The 25,617-nt window shown below is 44.4% G+C and overlaps 1 protein-coding gene across 1 annotated transcript in view; it reads right to left on the bottom strand.

Annotated features, from left to right (window-relative positions):
- Positions 1-25,617, bottom strand: part of LOC115652963 (exocyst complex component 6B-like) — a 176,894-nt gene that overhangs the window by 138,294 nt on the left and 12,983 nt on the right. The window contains exon 4 of the mRNA XM_030565625.1: positions 15,998-16,027. Within this exon, the coding sequence (XP_030421485.1) occupies positions 15,998-16,027 (30 nt within the window). The remainder of the gene's footprint in view (positions 1-15,997; positions 16,028-25,617) is intronic.

A 25,617-nucleotide genomic window follows, 5' to 3' on the forward strand; every position in this document is an offset into this window, starting at 1 on the left:
CTTCAACTATCCAGATATATGTTGGGAAAATAACACCGCGGGGCACAGACTATCCAATAAGTTCCTGGACTGCATTGCAGACAACTTTTTATTTCAGAAAGTTGAAAAAGCTACTAGGGGGGAAGCTGTTCTAGACTTGATTTTAACCAACATGGAGGAACTTGTTGAGAATTTAAAAGTAGAAGGAAGCTTGGGTGAAAGTGATCATGAAATCATAGAATTTGCAATTCTAAGGAAGGGTAGAAAGGAGTACAGCAGAATAGAGACAATGGATTTCAGGAAGGCGGATTTTGGTAAGCTCAGAGAGCTGATAGGCAAGGTCCCATGGGAATTAAGACTGAGGGGAAAAACAACTGAGGAAAGTTGGCAGTTTTTCAAAGGGACGCTATTAATGGCCCAGAAACAAGTTATTCCGATGGTTAGGAAAGATAGAAAATGTGGCAAAAGACCACCTTGGCTTACCCTTGACATCTTGCGTGACCTACAAAATAAAAAGGCGGCATATAAAAAATGGAAACTAGGTCAGATCACGAAGGATGAATATAGGCAAATAACATAGGAATGCAGAGGCAAGATTAGAAAAGCAAAGGCACAAAATGAACTCAAACTAGCTATGGGAATAAAGGGAAACAAGAAGACTTTTTATCAATACATTAGAAGCAAGAGGAAGACTAAGGACAGGGTAGGCCCACTGCTCAGTGAGGAGGGGGTAACAGTAACGGGAGACTTGGAAATGGCAGAGATGCTTAATGACTTCTTTGTTTCGGTCTTCACTGAGAAGTCTGAAGGAATGTCTAGTATAGTGAATGCTTACGGGAAGAGGGTAGGTTTAGAAGAGAAAATAAGGAAAGAGCAAGTAAAAAAATTACTTAGAAAAGTTAGATGCCTGCAAGTCACCAGGGCCTGATGAAATGCATCCTAGAATACTCAAGGAGTTAATAGAGGAGGTATCTGAGCCTCTAGCTATTATCTTTGGGAAATCATGGGAGACGGGGGAGATTCCAGAAGACTGGAAGGGGGCAAATATAGTGCCCATCTATAAAAAGGGAAATAAAAACAACCCAGGAAACTACAGACCAGTTAGTTTAACTTCTGTGCCAGGGAAGATAATGGAGCAGGTAATCAAAGAAATCATCTGCAAACACTTGGAAGGTGGTAAGGTGATAGGGAATAGCCAGCATGGATTTGTAAAGAACAAATCGTGTCAAACTAATCTGATAACGTTCTTTGATAGGATAACGAGCCTTGTGGATAAGGGAGAAGCGGTGGATGTGATATACCTAGACTTTAGTAAGGCATTTGATACGGTTTCGCATGATATTCTTATAGATAAGCTAGGAAAGTACAATTTAGATGGGGCTACTATAAGGTGGGTGCATAACTGGCTGGATAACCGTACTCAGAGAGTAGTTGTTAATGGCTCCCAATCCTGCTGGAAAGGTATAACAAGTGGGGTTCCGCAGGGGTCTGTTTTGGGACCGGTTCTGTTCAATATCTTCATCAACGATTTAGATGTTGGCATAGAAAGTACGCTTATTAAGTTTGCGGATGATACTAAACTGGGAGGGATTGCAACTGCTCTGGAGGACAGGGTCAAAATTCAAAATGATCTGGACAAATTGGAGAAACGGTCTGAGGTAAACAGGATGAAGTTCAATAAAGATAAATGCAAAGTGCTCCACTTAGGAAGGAACAATCAGTTTCACACATACAGAATGGGAAGAGACTGTCTAGGAAGGAGTATGGCAGAAAGAGATCTAGGGGTCATAGTGGACCACAAGCTTAATATGAGTCAACAGTGTGATACTGTTGCAAAAAAAGCAAACATGATTCTGGGATGCATTAACAGGTGTGTTGTAAACAAGACACGAGAAGTCATTCTTCCGCTTTACTCTGCGCTGGTTAGGCCTCAACTGGAGTATTGTGTCCAGTTCTGGGCACCGCATTTCAAGAAAGATGTGGAGAAATTGGAGAGGGTCCAGAGAAGAGCAACAAGAATGATTAAAGGTCTTGAGAACATGACCTATGAAGGAAGGCTGAAGGAATTGGGTTTATTTAGTTTGGAAAAGAGAAGACTGAGAGGGGACATGATAGCAGTTTTCAGGTATCTAAAAGGGTGTCATCAGGAGGAGGGAGAAAACTTGTTCACCTTAGCCTCCAATGATAGAACAAGAAGCACTGGGCTTAAACTGCAGCAAGGGAGATTTAGGTTGGACATTAGGAAAAAGTTCCTAACTGTCAGGGTAGTTAAACACTGGAATAGATTGCCTAGGGAAGTTGTGGAATCTCCATCGCTGGAGATATTTAAGAGTAGGTTAGATAAATGTCTATTAGGGATGGTCTAGACAGTATTTGGTCCTGCCATGAGGGCAGGGGACTGGACTCGATGACCTCTCGAGGTCCCTTCCAGTCCTAGAGTCTATGAGTCTATAAGTGAACTGAACTGGGAAGGAGCATGAATGGCTTATAGGTATTTAGGACAATTGCTACCAACATGCCTACCATGTTGTACATGTTCTTTTGGCCAGCAGGGCTTACATAATGAAGAACGGGTGACATGATGCTCTGAGGCAAAAGAGCAAAATCTTGTGCTCAGGTATCTAGTCAATAAGTAGAGTGCAAGGAATTAAGGAGGGAAAGATAATTTTATTACTACAGCTTGATAGCACAACAGTTTCGTCAATGAACCTTCAAATAAAGATTTTTTGCTGCCCCAAGAGATTTTCTAGCACCATTTCATTTCACAGACGCTAACTGAAATCTGAAGAAGAAATAAATACAATAGCCACTTCCAGCAAATGCTCCCTGGCCACTCATTTTTCATGCAGGGGATGCAACCTCCCTAGCCGAGAATAAGGCCTTTGGTTTCCACAGCCCTGACATCTAAAGATTTATCATTGAAATAAGATTAAATTCCCCACGTAAAAGAGAGCTCACAGTATTAAAAGGATTTAAAAACATATACAAAGTCAGGTAATTTAGATCCAACATTTTCTGGCTTTGTAAAAATGTAACTATAAATATTTTCTAAATAAAAAAATCAATTAGCCCAGTTATAAACAACCTGAGCTTCAGTGGCTGTTGGACAAAAGATTTCATCTCTCCTCCTCCTCCCCTTTACCCTGGGGAGGACACAACTATTGAGCTATAGGTGTGTAGGAATGATCACACTGGATCAGAGCAGCACCCAGTTTTCTCCAGTATCCTGTCTCTGACAGTGGCCAGTATCAGCATCAGAGGAAGGTGCAAGAAAACCTTGCAGTTACGGGATAACCTGACCACAATGAAAAGTTTTTTTCCTAACCCCAACTTAATTAGACACTGATGAATTATGCCCTGAAGTATGGAGGTTAATATCCCTTCCAAAATACTTGGGTTTTTAAAAATCTGATTATAAATCTAAAATTTTCTCTTAGCCACATATATGACCAAAGTAAATGATACAGGATGCTCATGCTTGTGTTTGGAACGCATTCAGTTTAACGTTGTTGGGCATTAGCTGCACTAAATGTGTCTTTACCCTAGAAACTTCTGATGCTGTTTTTCTGCCTCTGTGACACCACTTAATGCAAGTAGTTCCTTTCACAGATTTTCTAGGGGCTCAGAGTGATGCACAAGTCGTATATTTAGCCCAGTGGGAGCAAAGACTCCCTTCTTCCTCTCTCAAGGCTCCCAGCCAGGCAAGGATCAGCAGGCATATGCCATATGCTCGATGGCATGTTTCAATTTCTAGAGGGGAAACCGTCACGTTGACTGCCATGCTCTTCACCAGTCCTCCAATGAGCACTCCGCTAGCCTTCAGTAACTGCACATGCTGCATTAACGATGACAGCGTCTGGGCACTGGTGTAAGTGCTTTGGAAGAGTATAGGACATTTCAAATGGGATGCCTCTGGTCAGGCAGAATAGCTACAAACTACATCTCTGCCACTAGCTAACTCACCAGTGGTGCTGCTAGATTTCAGAGGAAGCCACAATAGGCCTCCATATCCAGAAGGGCAGGGCAGACCAAAATTTAACTTTAGCATGTAGGCACCCCAGTAGGTGATCTCACAGGCAACTTCCCTGGCGGCTGGGCAGTTGCATGGGTTTAAACAACAGCAGGCTCTGATCCCCATTATCCTCTCCAGGGCAACTGTCCAATCAGCCTCAGTGTTGGCATATAGGAAATGATTTCACAACGGAGCCCTTCCAAGCTCGCCAACACTTCCAGGCCAAGAACAATTTTTTTTTAAGTGATGAGGGGGGCGTGAAGGCAGGGGAGATTAAGTATAACCAAGGACATGAGTTCTTTGACTGATGGATACAGAAAAACTTTGTCTAGATCAAAGTTACCAATAAGTTATTCAATGACTTGACAGAAAGCTGAAGGGACTAATATATTAATAAAGTCTTCCAGGAAACCCTCTGTTGTATCAATTGTTTATTCAAACCTTTACAAACTTCATAAAAAATTAACTGAATTTGGGGCAGGGAACCAGAGCCATAGGCTAAAGTTTACAAAATACAATCCTTGAGACGCCTGAATGTCTGCCGGCTTGCCCCTTTTGATTTCAGTGCTCGGTATTACTCAATTACTAAGTGGTTAGTACTCTAAATAAAGCGCTGGTCCTCCTCCCAAATACATCAGTGGAATGGGGTTCATGGGTTTGGGGTTTTAAACTCCAGTAATTCTGGAGTTTTACTCTTATTTTACAATGAATTGCTCAGTTCATGTCCTTCAGTGCAATCTACTTCAATGTATGTTTCATAACCATTGTTTCACCTCTGTGGTCTAGATCTACATGACACCTTTGCAAGGGGAAATTCTTGCCCTTTACAGATCTCCCTCCTATCCATGGATGTCACATCCAGTATGGCCAACTGGAAGTCTGCCCGTGGATCAGGTGCAAGAACAGAATTCCTCCAGCAGCTGCGCACCACAGAGCCTTCCAATGGGGTTAACGTGAGACCAGGCAAACTTTCAAGAGTGTAGTTCACAGGCTACCTCCTACATAGCCCCCAAATCCCTGCTGAGTCAATCATGTTTCAGGAAATCAGGCATGAAATCATCTAATTTCATTTGTATTTCATCCTTAGGAGGTAGATTAAACCCTTAAGAACCCAAGGGGCAGAATAACCACCATGGGGAAGGTCAGCACGGTAACTGCAGAACGTTGGCATTATTCACGGTAGCATAGTTGTTTGAAAATAGCAAATATGTTAACAATTAGAGATAGGGAAAGCTGAAAGGCTGCCTTGTTAATTAAGGAATTTGCTATCAAAGGACTCATTAAAAGCTACTGAAACTGAATGGCTGTTAAAATAAATACCCATTAATCTTAACATGCAATCAAGGAGCATGCTGCCACTACCTACATCACTGCAGGGGAAGGGAAGGGGTTCCTCAGATGCACACCTAACTCTGTTAACAAGCATAAAAACCTCTGTGTCAATCATATAACCTAAAGGCAACAGGCCATGGATTTGAAATGCGATGGAAGAGAGTTCCATAGGTTGTGTTAAGACTTCTACAATCACAGAGGTTCAAAACTAAGTGTTCCTGACTGGCTAGTAATTTAGCCAAGAAAAGGGCTTGTATAAAATGCTTGTTTATTTTCAGAGTAAAGACTTGGAAGATTTCTCAGAACTGAAAGGCAGCCCAGTAAGCAAACGTGCAACAATGAAGACAGAGACAAGGACTTGAAGTGACCTCAGACTTGCCAGTTCAGTCGCTGCCCAACACCTGAATTTCATTAATTTGTAACAAAATGTTAGGGGTGGGACACGGTTATATATGTCTATACATTAGAGTGCCCTTACTTCTTTAAAGAGGCAAGGGAGTGTTTGTTGTACCAGACAGCAGAAGGAGGGTGGATGCCAGGATAAGCGGCCTGAATGTGCACGTAGGTGAGTGCTGCGTGACTGCACCTGGGATGCAGCTGAGAGTCTACAGCGGGCTGGCTGCAGGGCACGAATGCAACACCGAGCCTTGTCTGTCTAGTATAACAGAGTCTACCACAGCACCAGTCCCTGCCTGGCAGAGAGCAGCACTGCCTAAAGTAAGTGTTCAAAACACTTGGGGTTTGTTTTCAATCTGAAATGCAAACAAAACTCTTTTCCAATGTACACATCACTCTTCCCCCATCCAGCCACCATGGCTACATCACAAGCAATATTGTGTTCTGAGCAGCACAGGAAACTCACTGGGAAATATCCTGAGCTGTTCATGGTTAATGCAGTGCTTCCTGTTTGCTAGCAGGAAAGAGCTGCTTCTTACCTGATTCTGTAATCTGTCTCTTCCCCTGCCACAACAATCACTTTTATTATTCATGAATTTTATGAACATAGGACCAAGTATATCTAGACCATTCCTGACAGGGGTTTGTATAACATGTTCTTAGAAACCTTTAATGACAGTGCTTAATTATCCTTATAGTTAGAAAGTTTTTCATAATATCAAACCGAAATCTTCCTTGCTGCCAACTAAGCCCATTGTATCTCATCCTACCTTGGGTGGACATGGAGAACAACTGATTACCAACCTTCTTATAACACCTTTTACATATTTGAAGATTTAAGTCCCTCCCCCTTACCCCCACCTTTTTTTCTCTAGACTAAACATGTCCAGTTCTTTTAACCTTTCCCCACAGGTCACCTTTTCCCAACCTCTTACCAGTTTTGTTGCTCTCCTCTACATTCTCTCCAAGTTGTCCCCTTCTTTCTTAAAGTGTCGTGCCCAGAACACAATACAGTACTCCGACTGAGACCTCAGAAGTGCTGAGTTGTGCAGGACAATTATTTCCCAGGTGTTACATACGACACTCCTGTCATTCTGGGATGTATTAACATTTGCCGCTTTCTGCAACAGCATCAGACTGCTAGCTCATATTCAATTTGTGATTCACTATAACTCTGAGATCCTCTTCGGCACCACTGCTGCCTAGTCAGTTATTTCCCATGTTGTATGTGTGTATTTGTATAAAGTGCTCTGGGAATTTTAATAATGAATTTCCTGATTTTTGCACAGCTAAATTCTAGATCTTAACACAGTGATACTCAGACTGCGGTTCTCGAGATACAAGTGGCTCTTTAATAGATCTCCTATGGCTCTTTGCAGCATGTGATATTATAACACTGTGTGATTTAACTATTAACCATCTAAGTTATTAACCAATCAGGATGCTTTTACTATGTTATTAACCAATTCAGTTATCAACATGCACTACGCTATTAATTCATTTGCTGTGAGAATTTAAAAAAAACCACTAAATATTGCCCCTGTCATTCACACTACTGTGGCTCGTCTGGGTAATGTTGATCACTACTTTGGCTCCTGAACCAAGGAGGTCTGAGTATCCCTATCCTATCATAACATTGACGGAATATTTTGTGTTAAATTTCCATTTTTTTGCTTTAAGAGTGAGTGATCACATGGTGAAATAAAAGGCAGTTAATAAAAAAGGGGAGGACCAAAAGAGAGAGGCTGGTGCATTTACGTCTCTGGACTAGACAGTCAGATACAAATTTGAAGGTGGCAGCCACTGACTGCAAAGTCACATCAAATTATGCAAATGCTGGGGTTCCAAGAATCAGAGTGAAATGCACCTGTGGAATGCTCTGCAGCAGTGGTATTTGCCAGTGTGACAGACAGCAGCAGAAAGGCTGCTAAAGCAGCTGAATTCATTCTAATGCGATCTGTTAAAGGGATGAGTCAATATGGGAAGTAAGCAGCAAATAATTAATTAGCATAATTAATGCCAATCAATGTGGTTTTGTGAAGAAGAGTTCATGAACCTGATATTTTTAGTGAGATTATAAATTTTGTTGCTAAAAGGTAACTATGTGATATATCATCTTTTGACTTCTATAAGGCATATGCCTTAATCCTGCAGGATATTCTGATAAAAAAATCAGCACTACATAAAATCAATGTAGATTATATTACATATATTTAAAAGTGGTTAATCATTAGATCTTAATGAGTAATTGTAAATATGGCATCATTAGCCAGTGAGGATGTTTCCAGAGAAATGTTAGAGTGATCGGTTCTTTGCCGAATGCTATTTTCAATATCTTTATCAATGATTCGGAAGAAAAACTGAAATCATTACTAGTAAAATTTGCACGTGATACAAAGATTAGTGGTGTCGTTGTACAGACTGATCTGGATCACTTGGCAAGATGGGCTCATGTGAGCCACATACGTGTTAATACAGTCAAATGCATGATCACACATCTAGGAACAGAAAACAGGGATCACATTTGCAAGACGGGAGACATGGAAAGGACTTCGTTGACAAATTGGAAATGGTAGAGAAAAGAGCTACAAGAATGATATGACACTTTTCCTCTTAGCAAATACTGATTTCCTCACCCCCTCTATGCACACCCTCCCCTGGTGCTTTTGTTTACTACTGGATATAGATTCATAGATGCTAAGGTCAGAAGGGATCATTCTAAGCATGAAGCAATGACTAAGGGTTAGAGCACAAGGCTTGGAGCTCTTGATTCTATTCTAGGTTTTGCTACACATAACAGGCAAGCTCCTTAATCGGTTTGCTTCACTTTTGCCATCTGTGTATTGAAGAGTATCACAGGTGTTAAGATCCTAATGTATCAAAACTTAGGACTCATTCTTTGAAATGCATTTTTCCCCCACACACTATCCCAAACAGACAAAAGTAGAGAATTAAGCTTTCTATTTATCTATCAATTCCAGTGTAAGCTTTCTCCCACTAACCTGGCAATACATCTCAGATGTAATCTCAGGTCTGAAAAGATACCTCCAAACATATGCAATTCCTTCCCACCCCCATTAGAACTGGGGGCAACCTATCTGGAGACCTACCCAATATGATGCGGGCTTAAACGAAAAAATTTCTTTAGCAGAAATAACTTTCAATCATTATCAACGTAGGCTCAGTAAAAACCAGTGACCTACAGGCAAACAAACACCTATAAAAGTAAAAAACTACTTGATTATGGTCTCTAATTCCATCTAAAAAAAATTAGAGGGATGATTTTTTAAAACAAACATCAGGCATGTAAATTGTGCACCTAATGTGTGTATATCTTACTACTGTATTTTCCACTGTATGCATCCGATGAAGTGGGTTTTAGCCCACGAAAGCTTACGCCAAATAAATGTGTTAGTCTCTAAGGCACCACAAGTACTCCTCGTTCTTTTGACTATATCTTGGGAACTATAAAACTAGGGACTTTAGTTTCATTGTTTCAGTAGACGAGGATGGATACGGAGCCCATTTTCTCAGGTAAGTGTTGTTCTCCTGACTATAAGCCATGGGACCTGGAAGCATTTACATCACAACTGGCATTGACTGACACTCCCGATGCAAGTCTCAGCAGAGATGCTAAGGACTCAGCAAGCTATGGCAACGGAACTCCCTTCTCACCTTCTCAAGTGGCGCCTCCAGAACAGGGTTGACACACGCTGCCATGGCAGCATGACGGAAACTCGCACTGCCTATTCTCCATGCTGTCAACTGGACTGTGGAGAAATAAGGAATTTCTATCTCATGAGCTGTCAATGACACTTTTCCACAGCACTAAATTCTCACACAAACAAAACTTAAGGAAGGAAGGTTTTGTGGATAAGGCTCCTGTCTCAGACTCAGCAGACAGGAATTCTATTCCTGGCTCCACCACAGACTCACTACATAGCCTCTATGTGCATCATCTTGCTCACTCATATTATAGAGGGGACACTTACCCTGCTCCACTAAGGAGCTGAGAGACTAAATTCGTTCATGTCTGTCAAGTGCTTTGAGATTTTTGGATGAAGATGCAAGGGAAATACTGGAGAAACACGAAGGTCCAACTGTTGGGGTCTCCAGTCACCTATGACTGAAAAGCATTTCAAATAAAAAAGACTGCATTTAATGAGTCTGTTTACATATGGAAAGTCTGAGGCCCTCTACAATTCTTCTCAATCCCATTTACACTATGGAAAATATTTAGGAGAGTGAAGTCTTCCACTGTTCAACTAGACTCCCTTTTGTTTTCTAACTGGGTGAGACTTTCCAAATGGTTTGAAACAAATCAGACCCATACATACATTCCAAGGCCAGAAGGGACCATTGTGATCTAATCCAACTCATGTATCACAAAGGCCAGAAAATTTAGGCAAATTAATTCCCAGAGCAGATCTTTCAGAAAAACATCCAATCTTGATTTAAACATTGTCAGCGTTGGAAAATCTACCATGACCCGTGGTAAACTGTTCCAGTGGTTAATTACTCTCACTGTGAAAAATGTACACCTTATTTCCAGACTGAATTTGTTTTGCTCTATTGTCCAATCATTGGATCATGTTATACCTTTTTCAACTAGATAGAAGAGTCCTCTATTATCAATTTTTTGTTCCCCGTGTAGGTACTTATGAACTCTAATCAAATCTTCCCTTTACCTTCTCTTTGTTAAGCTAAATAGATTGAGCTCCTGAGTTTACCACTATCAGGAAAGTTTTCTAATCCTTTAATCATTCCCGTGGTTCTTCTCTGAACCCTTTCCAATTTATCCAATCCTTCTTGAACTGTGGAAACCAGAACTGGACACAGGATTCCAGCAGTGGTCACATCAGTGCCGAATACAGAGGTAAAATTATCTCTCTACTCCTACTTGAGATTCCCCTGTTTATACATTCAAGGACTGCATTTGCCCTTCTGGCCACAGCATTGCACTGGGAGCACTTGTTCAGCTGATTATCCAGCACGGCCCCCAAATCTTTTTCCGAGTCACTGCTTCCCAGGAGACAGTCCCCCATTCTGTAAGTATGACCTAAATTCTTTGTTCCTAGATGCTGACATTTGCATTTAGATAGAAACACCCCCACTGCCCAATCATCACCAGTGAGCACCATTCCAAAACTAGAACCAGAAAAATAGATGACTTATTTTCATGATGCTCTTTTGTGACTTTTATTTTGTTCTGTATTTGCTTTGGGAGCAGTATTCTTTCCATTCGAAAAAGACAGATTTTCCATTAAATACAAAGCAGCTGCCATATTGGAAATAAAATTGATGAAGTGGATTTTTTTCCTTAATGTATACTCAGAGAGCTCAAATCATGTTTATTTTTTAAAAAGTAACCTTTATTACCTTAACTGGCAGACAGTTTGCCCTGACAAACCAGCAGGAATATATTATAAAAAAAACTGCAACAACTTTACGAAATGATCTTAAACTTAGTATTATGTGAAAGACTGACAGTACTCGATAATGACGTTCTGTGTCCACCCACACAGCAGCTACTTTACGTGAAGTGGCACAAGCTTCTCCATACATTACCCCTGTTACTGTGACTAGTTCAGTCTCCATGTGTATTTAGACTTCTGACTATTTGCTGCGACTGTTAGAAAGTGGGCAACATGGTTTTGTGATGAGCACGTGTCTATTAGGAATGGGACTGAGACCTGACTTACCTCGCTGATGGAGGCCAGACTCAAACTAGTGACTTAGAAGCAAACAAGCCCAGTATCCCATTTCCAATCCTGTGAGCCATCAAATCCCACTTGACAGAATTTCCTTCTGAGCAGGGTTAGGAGAACTGGTGTAAAGGATCAGTGAACAATACAACCGGCACATAACATTTAGACTCATGTTACATTTTTATAAGAAACAAGTATGTCAATTCAAACACAGTTTAAAACATGTAAAAGTTACACTGGTAAGTGTGGTATTTGACTTGGAATTTAGCTTGATTCACTCCGTTTATTATCACTCGCAAAATAAAATTACAAAGGTCCTTCTGAGTTTGAGAATCAAGCTAAAACCACATAAGCACCTTGCTTGCCCTCTGTTATGTCTGATCTGGACTGTAATGTCTCTTAAGAATAGACTTTTTTAAAAAAACTATGCACACTTACAGTGCTCCATAAATAATAATTAATCAGTCATTTCTATAGTGCTGACTATTACAGTATTTGATCACTCAGATTGTTGTTGAAAAGAAGACATTAAAATAGCACAAACTAATAACTCTTAGTGCAATTTCTGTGACAATACTGTGAAAAGGGATTCCAGAAACACCAAAGAGAAATCTATTACATTTGAAGATTGTGCTCCTTCCTCTAAAGCACATTGGGCTGCTCCTGTGGTTACATGTAGCAAGATAGCTAGGGCTTTTGAAGCAGATGTGGTGTTAATCAGCATTCCTTTTCACATGCACAAGGGCAGTCTTATGAGATTTAATGTGGCCAGTGCATGAAATAAGAGAAAAGCGTATAATTGCAAAGTCTATTGTTTCACTTAAATTTGAGCCTAAAGGGAAAACACTTCAACTCCCATTAAGGCTTTTGGAAGCTGTGCACTAGAAATCTGGAGCAGGAAACAACAAGCATGTTTGACTCCCTTACCTCTGGAGATGGGTTTTCTATTGCTAATTTTGATGTTTCATATGCCTGGTTTTTCTATTGCAAAACTAAGTATAACATAGTAATTTTTAAAAACCAAGTCTGTGAAGTGAACCCAAAGCCAAACATAGCCAGTGTAACTAAACAAGTGACATCTAAGTGAATATGAATATGCTGGTTTAAAGGATTTATGGCACAGGGTATTTTGGCTTCAATTACTTTTCGAAGTACTGAGAGCACACAAGAAACCATGTAATTATAAGATAACTCTTTTTACCCAGCCTCTAGTTAACCAGCAGTCCCCAGGTTAACCAAAGGTCAGTCTTGTCCCTGGATAACAACATACACCAAACATTACTGCCTTTCTTATACTCATTCTTCTAAAGGTTTTGGATTTCAAAAACCCTTTATAAGGACAGTAAAGTACAAGTACCACATGCACATCAAAGCAAAACAGGTGAAGCAGCCCAGCAGGGCACAACCATGTAAGTGATCCTGTTCCAGTTCACAATCTCAATCTCCCACATCTGGCTGGGTTTCAGGGGCAGTATGTCCAAACTCATGGGAGGTTTAGTCCTGAACCCATTCAACCCAATGACAGTTTTCACATTGATTGGAACAGGAGAAGAATCAAGCCGGGGGAGGGAGACACACAGAAAAGAGTATATTGAAGACTGCATGGATGGTATTTCAGAAACTTTGCATTGTCTCATCTTCACTACAATATAGCCATGTTTGTCTCTGTGTCCCAGACAAGTTACATAGAACCTCTAATTTTCATCTTTTTTTCTGTCCACACAAACATGCTCTAGCCATGTTATGGAAACCATGGCGTAAACCTAGCTGGTACCTAGGTTAAAACATGGTTTCTCTCTGTCTATCCAGACGGACAAGAGGAAACCTTGTTATCTCGGACAACTATTGTCCACAGACACCTTTAAACTCGGTTTCAGGATTTCTGAAATGCTGCAACATTGCGCTATCAGATTTTATTTTAAAATAATTAGTTTTAAAAATGCACACTGGGATTAGTGATCTGCTCGATCTATTAGTTCAAACTACCTACAGAACAAAAAATTAGAGGATTACAGGGAAAAAAAATTGGTGACAGTTAAAATCAAATCAACTAAAAACAGTTTAGTAAAGCCTGATCATATGAAGGCATTCCTTCACTCCTCACACTTTGCAGGGGACTTACAAAGCTTATTTTTCACCGATTTAGCTTAATGACACTAATGCGCCCCTCTCCACAGGAAGCTGACTCCATAGCGGTCTAAGCACTGGATTACATTTAAAGAAAAAAATACATCTGGCTTCTGAATAGTGGAAGTTCTGAAAAGCCAGAAGCTGGACTTCTTGTCCCTTTACGCGCACTGAGGATAACCTCAGGCCAGATCAAAAACAAGACAATAACCAGCACTGCTTCATTAAATCTCATAGGAAGGGAGAGAGTACTGTTATCACAGAGGCACTTCTCTCCTGCAGAGGCAGAGTATGCAGTGGTCATCGCACTCAGAGTCCCCGCTGATGCAAAGGATGAGGGACTGGGATCAGGAATTGAGCCATCGCTTTGATGGAATCTAGTCTCAAACTGCTTTAACAAACCACTTTCTTTTCAGAAGCTGGCCTTGATTTGAAACCTACGCGCTGACTTAAGAACCCCCAGGTGTCTGAAGGCTGAAAGCACTCGAGACACAGCTATGCTCAGGTTCCAGGAAAGGGGGTATGTGCACCCAACTGCATCATGAAATGTCAATACAGGCAGCTTTAATAAAGAGCATGGGTTAAATGCAGAAGCTTACAGTTGGGGTAAAAACTACAGCTTAATGTGTACTATCTTACACCAGAGAACCCGAGTAGGGCAGACTTGTGTCTACAGTAATGGGGTGCACTTGTTAACACGTGCCTTGGCTTGCAAACGTTGGAACAGAAAAAAACAAGGCAGCTAGAATGTATTTTGTTTGTGATCTATCCATGAAAATGTCTTAGTTTTTCTACTGAACATGAAAACAAGCATAAATGACAACAATTAGAGGCATCCATTGAACCAGAATGCAGGTCCTGGAGGTCTGCTTTGCTTTCTTTGTGCTAACTGCCCTAATTCAAAAAAGTGTGATCGTAACATCAAGAGCCCACACTACTCACTGAGAAAATATTCCAGAATTATAACCAGAGGGGAAGGTTTAGTAGTCTAAAGCATCAGGCTGGGAATATCTACACTCTGTGGAACCATAGGTTTAAAACCCAGCAGGGTCAACTCTGCCAGTCAGCTGTATAAGGTAAATACATACTGAGAAACATTCAGATTACAGTGTATGTGGGAGAGGGTTTTTCAAATAAGATATCAGAAACAAAGGCCAAGTCTGCTAAGTGGAGATTAAAGACCTCATGGTACTTTTCGTCATAGGAATTTGCCGCAGTTTCTTTGGCTAAATGACCCCTCTCCCCATTATCGAGAAGGGGTAGCAGGCAATAAGTGTACCCCAGAGGTGACTGCACTTCAATAGCACTATACATATATATATATAGAGAGAGAGAGATAAGTTTATGGAGGGGATGGTATGATGGGATAGCCTAATTTTGGCAACTAATTCATCTTTGACTATTAGCGGTAAACATGCCCAATGGCCTCTGATGGGATGTTAGATGGAGTAGGATCTGAGTTACTACAGAGAATTCTTTCCTGGGTGTCTGGCTGGTGAGTCTTAATAGCATGCTCAGGGTTTAGCGGATCGTCATATTTGGGGTCAGGAAGGAATTTTCCTCCAGGGCAGACTGGCAGAGGCCCTGGGGTTTTTTTGCCTTCCTCTGCAGCGTGGGGCACGGGTCACTTGCTGGAAGATTCTCTGCACCTTGAAGTCTTTAAACCACTATTTGAGGACTTTGATAACTCAGACACAGGTTAGGGGGTTGATACAGGAAGGGGTGGGTGAGATTATGTGGCCTGCGTTGTGCAGGAGGTCAGACTAGACAATTATAACAGTCCCTTCTGACCTTTAAAGTCTATGAGTCTATGATATTATTTATGATGTACTGGAACAAAAGGCAGCATTTAAATGTAGATCTTCATTAGTTCAACAATTTGAGACATGTTCATCTTTCCTAAGGTTGCTTCAACCCTGCCACTTGGTGCCAGTATACTGCACTGCCTCAGCCTGTCATACTGGGGATATTGGCCCAGGACAGAGCTCGGTTCTTGCTCTCTGAGCAGTGCTAGTGGGCTTTGGAGGAAGTCCTAGGCAGTCCTCCACGGCTAGAAGGGTTGCTGCGGCCTTTGAAGCAGATAAGGGATCCTGGCAGATTGGGTTTATGAGATAGCTCACTGTAGAGTATTCTTTCTAAAAGATGCTGTGTTAATGCTACACTTACCAAACCGAGAGCGCCTTGTAGGTCAGGAAACCTGTTTCTTCACTGTGCTCCTACACGCTCTATTTATTCACTTTCTATTAATAAATGGAGGAAAATGCGTACATTCTTGCAGCAGCAAAAGGGTTAAACTTCTACTCTGAAACACTAAGATTTAGGTTGCTTTTCTAGTTATCTTCACCCCTCCCAGAATACAGACCTTTTCTGGTTCAAATAACCCTCTAATATTTGAACTGCGAGCAAAACATACTGAATGCAAACAACACACATTCATACTCACCGACATTGTAGAATGGACATCTACATCCCCCTACAGAGGACAACACAGGGAGTTTAAATCAAATGCATAAGAGAGCAAAGTAACAGTGTGAATGATAGTGAGGTGGGAGCAGTTCAGGACTACCGTGATCATCTCCTACAACAAAATTTACTCTTTAAACAAGAATCTCACTAAGCCGTCACTTCAAGAACTTGACAGCATATTAAGAACTGCACACACATTTAAATTGACACTCTTATCTCAGTATCTATTATCTCAGTATTAAGCTATAATATAATGAAATTTTTAGTGCTCATATTCTGTTTTCATGCCAGATATTTTCCATCGGGACAACATAAGATAAGCATCTTTCTTGATCAAAGCAGTCAAGGCTATGCTTACAATAAAACTCAGATTTGTCCTGTATTTACTTCCATGCACTGTTTTCCTTCTTTCAATATGTTATGGGGGAAATGTTTCATCTACTAAAGCAACATAGGAAACCATTTTCTTTACAAGAAAAATGTACCTCTCTTTAAAAGTTCTCTCTACAAAACATGTGAACTGCCAGGATCACTGAGTTTATTTGCAACTGCAAAGAGATGTCGATACAGCTAATGGGGCACTGGACAAAGCCTCCCAAGCAAAGAATCCATAGAGTTTACACAGTTACAGCTGAAATCAGTGTTCACCATCTGGCAAAAATAAACACACAGGAAAAGACTCCCTGTGCAAAGAGTTCATGCTGAATTGCTTGAGACTGGAGAGGTTACAGTTGTAGGATTGCTGAAAGATTACTTCCCTTTCCCAGGTCACTGTCACCTCTTGGCCTCAGCCGATTACCTTCCAAAGGAGGTTATCAAGATACAAGACTAACAGAGGATTAAAGGAAACTTAAAATAAAACAAAACACACCCCTTTCCCCAACTCCCCTCCCCGGCCCCCAGCAAAAAAACATCCTTGCTTTGTTAACCTGACAGCTCATTGTAGGTGTTGACACAATCCTCCATCTTTGAAAGTCTTAAAGTCAACAAATCAGTGTGTTTGGAGTAGCCTTGTCAATGCGATTTACATTAGCTTGTCTAACAAGAAATAAAAAACAACCATCAGCCATCTTGGACAAAAGGCTTTTTCATTCATTCTTTTTAAAGTGTTTTGCACAAAATATTAATCTATTTAAACTGTGGCCCTGTGCTCTCTAAAGAGCAGGGAAGCCAGCCTTTTTTTTTTTTTAGCAAAGCATTTTATTTAAACTTTTACAGAAGGCAAGTGCACCACCTTACCAACAGTGAGGCAGGCAGCATATCGTAAGTAACTTTGCACTTGCTAATTCAGAAAGGAAAGGCCTCGGGCCAAATGTTAGCTGTGCTTTTATTTCCAATAACGTATTATTTGTTTTGAGCTGTTTAGTGCACTTAGCAGACCACTTTTAAATTGTGGCTCTAAACCACCATGAAGTTCTGTGCTATGGTGTTATGTGCCAGAGTCTCGATGGCATAACCATGAACTCTTCACCCTGCAACATGTGCTAGAGACATGCTGGCGGGTCCTGGCTCCAATTTGCAGCCCTGCATTTGCCATCTTCCCAAACTAGCAGAATGTTAGGAAGAAATGCAAATATGTCCTTCCCTAAGCAGCCCTGTCCGTCCTAGCCATCAATACACTAATCGATGCTATAGAAATCTACATCTAAAGCCAAAATGCTGTCAAGGATGAGAGCAAAAAACCTAACAGAATCCAGGGAATTCAGAATTTAAGGAAATTGCCATTTTCCTGAGAAATATCTGTTACTGTTTCGCTCTTATCCAATCATGAGAGATGATGACTCAGTAGAAACTACAATAGACACTTCCCTCCCATCATCCCCTGTGAAGTCCAAGCTGACACTGTAGAGTTGAAACTGGAAAATACAACTGCCATTTGAATGTTTGAGAACAGAGGAGACTTTCAAAGTTCTTTTTAAATTCTACTATCTTGTAATACTTGGTCAATATTAAATTTTACCTTACAACTATCATGAAAGTTTAGGCTCTCTTGTGGATTCAAATCAGAACTGCATGACCAAAGCTCAGCTCTCAGACCAAAATTTACACTGTATACTGTTCAGAGTTACCATTTTAATTTTTTCAGCAGAAATGTTGACTTGAGGTAGCTGGTTCTGCAAGTAAATCTGATCTGCTGGATGCTTAGAGCCCTGACTCTGCAGGGACTTCTATACGCAGGAACAGTCCCATTTAAGACAACGGAACTACTCGCATGCAGTTAAGCAAGTAAATAGGTCTTTGCAGGACCAGGGCTTTGTCTCAAAGTTATACTTCAGGGCTGGTCCTTGTGTGTAATTTTTGTGTAGTCTTGGCAAAATTCTGCATGCCCAGGATGAGTTTCTTTGATAAGCAAGCAAAAACATTACAGACTTTTATGTAAGATCATCATGATGAAGGCAGGCAGTTGCTTTTGAGTGTGGGCTGGTAAATTTTCATGACAATTTTCAAGGCGACTTGATGCTTACCATTTAACCTGTCTCTTGCTATTAGTCATTTCCAGAGACTGATGTTGATTTTTCTTCTAGTGAATTAGAAAAGCTAAAAAAAATTGGTGGATAATATTTGTAATGTTTTTAATTGTGTGAATTCAGTAACTGTGAAAGGTGCTTGATTAACAACTCTGGGAAACAAAGGAACCACAGAACAGGAGCAAGATGGCCAGGGAAAGGGTCTCTTCCCTCCAATATGTCTCAACCCTGTTTTGTAGGGCCATCTCTAGCAGTAAGAGGATAGTTCACTTTCCATGGCCACTCAATCTTTTACCTCTCTTATTAAACAGGTAACAGTGTGCAGCCATGGTGGTAATTTGGGGGGAAAAAATTGAGACTGCAAACTCTCTTCACACAATGCACTAACACTCATCCCATGCAGGGCCAGCTCCAGGCACCAGCGCAGCAAGCAGGTGCTTGGGGTGGCCAACGGAAAGAGGCAGCATGCCCAGATCTTCGGCAGCGGGTCCCTCAGTCCCTCTAAGAGGGAAGGACCTGCCGCTGAATTGCAGCCGAAGAATGAAGTGGTGGTGATAGAGTTGCCGCCAAGGCGCCGCCGACTGCGGCTTTTTAAAAAAATTATTATTATGGCGATTGGGGCGGCAAAAACACTGGAGCTAGCCCTGATCCCATGGTAGTAATACTCAATCATTAATGACTTGGACTGGATTCAAACCAACAAGCTAGAGGTGAAAGGCTCTATTATGCTTTTAGCAATACTCTCATATATACCTATAATTCATCTTTTTTATTTAGTTGCTTTCTCTTTCATCCATATTCTTCTACAAAGTACATATTGCTTTGGTGTTGCCTCTATATACTGCTTTTATATTGTTAGACTTGGGATTTCTTTCGTGCATAACAGTTTTATTTGAAAACAATAAAAAATACACTTAGAAACAAAGCAAAATTATGGGATCAATCAGGAAAACCCAACAAGAATGGGAGAGAAAAGAGACCAAGGCTAACAATGGAGTCAATATACTTTAAAGATTTTTTTGAAAAAACAAAACGAGGATGTATACAATGTCACAATTCTCCCTGTCTTTAACATTAGCTACAAGTCACAGAGGAACCCTCAGGATCTTGAGTGCACATTCCACTGTTCTTGTAAAGAACATAGCTTTGAAATATTAAAAATTCCACACCCACCTCCCCCTACAAACTATTTAAGCCAGATCTGCAGCATTACAAATCACACCTTTAGATCTGATTAACTATCTCCCATACTTCCATAGGGCAGTTGTGAGGATTCGTTTTGTATGATGCTTTGAGGATAAGGTGCTATATATGTGCTGGCTCAATGCTGTTAACTTGTTGCCTGGCATTCATCACTATTAGGAAAGGCAGAGTGACTTTTTAAGCAGTTGGGTAGTTTTACATATCTTAGATTGATAGAGAGGTTGCTTCTACCCTCCTCAGTCTTTTTTGGAATAAGCAGATGCCCTCCCTATTCCCAAAACAATTTTGATTAATTTGAAAAGGAAACAATGTTTTAAGGAAGATAAATCACTCCAGGTCTATCTCATAAATCACTGCGGGCATGTCTTTCCTTCTTCACAGCCTCACGTTAGCCATGCTTAATGCTTCGGTGAAAAGATACCTTGTCAATCAGTCTACAGCAGAAAACACAGAAGCTGAGATGAACAAAGAGAGAGTCTCTCTCCTTACTGGAGGGGCGTGTGTGAAAGGGTTGACGGGGAAGGATATGTTTGCAATGATTTTGTGGGCACTTAAGTATTTAAATTTCCCAAATTCCTACAAAAACATGCCTCCCTCTTTCACCCCAGGAGCTCATGCATTAAAAACACCAATAAGCATCCAGATAAACTGAGAAAGTCTGAGTTCTCTTACTTTTTACTGGACCATCTCTACCCAGCAAAAACGTACTACTGCTACCAGCTAATTAAATACTCCACTAGTTCAAGCAGCAGAGGTGTGTGCTATGGGGCTGAAGGTCCAGATTTCAAAAACCTGATGACAACCCATGTAGAGGTCACTGTACTTATACCCAGATCCTAGAAAGAAGAAATAAGACGGTTACTTACCTTTGTAACTGTTGTTCTTCGAGATGTGTTGCTCATACCATTCCAGTTAGGTGTAACGCGCCGCGCGTGCACATTCGCGGAAAACTTTTACCCTAGCAACTCGGTGGGCCGGCAGGGCGCCCCCTAGAGTGGCGCCACCATGGCGCTCCATATATACTCCTGCCGCCCACCCGCTCCTCAGTTCCTTCTTGCCGGCTACTCGACAGTGGGGAAGGAGGGCGGGGTGCGGATGGAATGAGCAACACATCCGAAGAACAACAGTTACAAAGGTAGTAACCGTCTTTTCTTCTTCGAGTGATTGCTCATATCCATTCCAGTTAGGTGAATCCCAAGCCTTACAAAGGCGATGGGGTCGGAGTGAAATGTGGCAGAATAAAACTGCCGAGCCAGAGGCTACAGCCTCTCTTGACTGCTGAACCAGGGCATACTGCGAAGCAAAGGTAAGGACCGAGGACCAATGAGCTTCGCGACAGGTCTCGTGGGTAGAACCACGAGCCAGCAAGGCGGCAGATGAAGCCTGAGCCCTGGTAGAATGCACGGTGATTTGGCTTGGGGAAATATGAGCCAATCATAACAGTGGGGATGTCCGCCATCACCCAAGATGAGATCCTCTGAGAGGAAAACAAGCAAGCCCTCCCTTTGGCCCGCTACCGGGGCAGAGCTGGGGCACCTTAGGAAATGATTCTGTCAGCACAATAAATGCCGAAGCACTCCACAGATGTCCAAGGAGTGCAATGGTTATGCCCATGCGTTGAGCTGTGGGTAACAGGAAAAGGCCAAAACACCTTAGGGAGGGAAAGCCGGGTGCGGTCTGTAACTGCACCTTGTCTTTGTGGAACCTTCGTAAGAGCTCTGATCTCAGAGGACCCGTCTGGCCAAGAACTAGGTTGAGGTCCCAGGGCGGGGCTGGGCGGCCGCACCCGAGGGTGCAAGCGCTCCCAAGCCCTTGAGGGACCTCGAACCCATAGAGCGTGGGACACTGAACGTCCATCTTAGCCTGCTGGAAGGTAGGGATGGCTGCTGAGAGCATCCTCAGCGATGATACCGCCAGATCCTGCCGCTGAAGGCCAGAGGCAGCCAAATAGAGGGGATCGAGACCTCAGCAGGAGCAAGATCGAGCGTCACTGCAGCTGTAAAGGAAACGCTTCCACCTGGCTTGGTACGTTGACCAGGTGGAAGGCTGCCTGTCACCCCGACTCAGGTACGCAGGAGCCACCGTGAGGCGAAGAGGCTGCAGGTCCGAGTGACGAAGCCTGTCATTGCCCGGAGTGATGAGGTCTGGGCTGACAGGCCGAGCAACGTGGTATGTCAGTGCTGCCTGGACCACTCGGAGTGATCATGATGATGCACGCTCTGCCCCTGCGGAGTTTGAGCAGGACGTAACGAACCAGTGGGAACAGTGGGAGGGCCTAATGCAGTTGGCCGTTCCACGGCATCAGGAATGCGTCCAAGATCGATTCCAAGGAGAGACCTTGGAAGGAGCAGAACACCTGGCATTTCCTGCTCTCGCGGTGAGCTGAACAGGTCTGTGTGAGGAACCATCTCCACTTCCGGAAAGCGGGACGCCTCACATGGGGCAGAGTGATCACTCGTAAGACAGGAAAAAACCTGCTGAGTCAAAGAGTTAAGACGTTCCGAACGCCTGGGAGAAAGGACGTCGCAGCTCCATCGAGTGGGCCATGCAAAAGACCCGGAAATGGATGGCCTCCTGACAAAAAAGGGGGAAGGACTATGTCCCCCCTGAATACTTATGAAGCACCTGGCCATTGTGTTGGCTGTAAACACCGAGATACAACGGCCTCGTAGCTGCCGCTGGAACCCCTGGCATGCAGGCGGAACTACTCTCATTTTTGGGGCATTAATGAGGAATGCCAGCTCCCTAGAAGACCGAAGGCCTTAAGCTCGGAGGTGACCATGAGCACTCGAGCAGAGAGATGATGCGTCCGCCGTCAGGGGCAGTGAGGGCTGGGGCGGATGAAACCGCATCCCCTGTCCACACCAAGGAGGGAGTTAGCCACCACTCTAGGGAGCCTAAGGCGTTCGAGGGAACGGTGACTACCATGACCACTGGCTCCCTGTCCAAGCGGTACGCCGAGGTGGGCCGGACTTGGAGAGGACGGAGGCGGAGCTTGGCGTGTTTGGTTACAAACTTGCGGGCAACCATGGACCCAGGAGACGACTGACAAGAACGAGCTGAGGTCGTTGGGAAAGCCTTCAGACCTCAGATGATTGTTGCCATCGCCTAAAACCGCAGTTGTGATAAGCAGGCTCCGGCTAGGTAGGAGACCAAGATAGCCCCTAGGAAGCCCAACCTCTGCGTGGGAACCAGAGTGGATTGCTCTATAGTAATCATCAGGCCTTGATCTGTGAATAAGACCGTGACGATGCCCAAGGGCTGAGTGGTTTGTGTCTCAGAGTCTCCTCGGATAAGCGAATCGTCCCAATACGGAAAAACGCATATCCGACATAGCTACGGTAGGCGGCGACTATGGCCGAAACGGGAGTATTCACCGTTGGCTATAAAGCGGAGGCATCTCCCGGGCGGAGGGAAGATGGCATTACGAAAGTACGCGTCCTTCCTATCCAGGGCGGCATAGTAGCCCCCAGGAGGGCAAGGATGGAATAATGGTTCCCAGGGATACCATGCAGAACTTCAACCTTATCCCAAACCGGTTGAGTCCATGCAGGACCAGGGAGGTCTGAGACCTGTGTTCGAGTGGGGGGACTAGGGCATAACGGAGTAAAACCCCTAAGCCCCCTTTCGGCCGCTGAAGGGGGACAGGGCTGGAGCAATTTAAAGGTGGTACCTATGCTCCATCGTGCGCAGGACCCAGCGATCTAAAAGTAACTGGGCCATGCAGGAGAAAGCGGGATCAGGATCCCGTCCTGCGACTGGTACAACAGCCCTCCGCGAACCTTGGAAGGTCCGTCTTTGGTCCCAGTGGTAATTGCGAGGGACCTTGACTTTGGCTTTTTAGGGGGGCCTGACGTTTGTCTGCGACCACCTTGGCCTTGCCGTTTTCCAGAGTTCTGCCTCTGGCTAGGCACAGAGTATGGCGGCTGGGGCCAGAAAGGCCTGCGTTTGGTCGCTGGCTTATACAATGCTAGACGCATTAGGACCCTATTGTCCAGCATGCTCGCAGTCTGGGGGCTGTTTCCTGCCGCGAAGATGCCTTTTACCAACAAGGGTAAATTCTTTCCCACCATCCTCCAAGACGCAGCGAACTCCAGGTGGGAGGTTCGAGGGGAGAAACTCCTCCACCCAGGTGCTATAATTATCGCAGCTAAGGAAGGCTTGTTGCTTTGCTACCCAGAGGTGCAGGCCCCTGCAAGTACACCTTGCATTCGCCAAGGCTCTTCTGCTTCGGTGGCTGGCGCCCGCTGGCATCATATCAGGATTCGTGGTCCTGAGGCATACAAATCTGCGCATATGGGTATGACACGGATGCGTGTCACGGCACGGCCATGGAGGTACTAAAAGAAGGCACGGGCCGAGTCTTCTTGACCGCCACTCGGAACTTGGCCCCACTCGGCACCGGGGGACCGGTCAATCGGGAGGCGTATCGGTACCTGGGAAGAGATCCAGACCCGCAACCAGAACGTGTCCCGTGGGGAGGCCTTCGACCAAGATCTCGAGCCTCAGGAGAGGAGCTCAAGGAGGTCAAGGGACCTGCCCCGGTGCCAGAGGTCGGAACGGTGCGTGATAGCGGGGTCGGCGAACGGGGATACCGACCGGTGCAGCGAGTGTGACCAGTACCGAGGAAAACAGCACCGGGACTGCCAGTGGTGTCCGGCGGACGACAGACTTGAGTGTCTGTCGGGACCGTTGATCATGAACGTGCCGCTCTGCTGTACTGACAGGGGACAGGTCCCTTGAAGAGACTGTATTACCCGTACCGGCGGTGCCCGGGTCAGGCAGCACTGACTCTGTCATGGCACTGAGAGCCTCGCAGTTGTAACATCTCCGGCGTGCAGGAACAGCAGGCTCAACCACAGTGCGTACTGGGGAGCTGTCAGGCACCGGATTCGACGGCCCTCGTGGGGCCGGGATCCACGGTACCGAGGTCATCAGAGCTTCGGTAGGTGCCGTGCCGGGCGAACCGAGTTAGATAAGCTGTCTGGCTGCGGTGCCGTCAGCACTGAAGCAGGGAGTAATACGCTCAACCACGGCGCGTGCCGGGGAGCCGTCGGGCACCGGATTCATAGCCCTTGTGGGACTGGAATCGACGGTGCCGATGTTGTCGGTGCCTCAGAGGCTTCGGTTGGCATGGAAGCAGCCGGAGCAGGAGCTCAACCACGGCGCGTGCCGGGAGCCGTCAGGCACCGGATTCTACGGCCCTTGCGGGACCGGATCGACGGTGCCGACGTCATCGGTGCCGCAGCAGGTGTCGGTGCCGGGCGATCCGACGTAGACGAGCCCTCTGGCTGCGGTGCCGCTGGCACGGAACAGCAGGAGCAATACGCTCAACCACGGCGCGTGCCGGGGACCGTCAGGCACCGGATTCTACGGCCCTCGGGGACCGGGATCGACGGTGCCGACGCCATCGGTGCCGCAGCAGGTGTCGGTGCCGGGCGATCCGACGTAACGAGCCCTCTGGCTGCGGTGCCGCTGGCACGGAAGCAGCAGGAGCAATACGCTCAACCACGGCGCGTGCCGGGGAGCCGTCAGGCACCGGATTCTACGGCCCTTGTGGGACCGGGATCGACGTGACGACGTCATCGGTGCCGTAGCAGGTGTCGGCGCCGGGCGATCCGACTTAGACGAGCTCTCTGGCTGCGGTGCCGCTGGCACGGAAGCAGCAGGAGCAATACGCTCAACCACGGCGCGTGCCGGGGAGCCGTCAGGCACCGGATTCTACGGCCCTCGTGGACCGGGATCGACGGTGCCGCGTCGCGGTGCCGGGCGAGCCATCTTAGACGAGCTGTCTAGCTGTGGTGCAGCTGCACAGAAGCAGCAGGAGCAGTAAGCTCTACCACGGCGCGAGCCGGGAGCTGCCAGGGGCCGGATTCCATGGTCCTGGGGGACTGGAATCGACGGAGCCGAAGTCATCGGTGCCTCT

This window comes from Gopherus evgoodei, chromosome 5 (assembly GCF_007399415.2).
Source record: "Gopherus evgoodei ecotype Sinaloan lineage chromosome 5, rGopEvg1_v1.p, whole genome shotgun sequence".
NCBI classification, from domain to species: domain Eukaryota; kingdom Metazoa; phylum Chordata; order Testudines; family Testudinidae; genus Gopherus; species Gopherus evgoodei.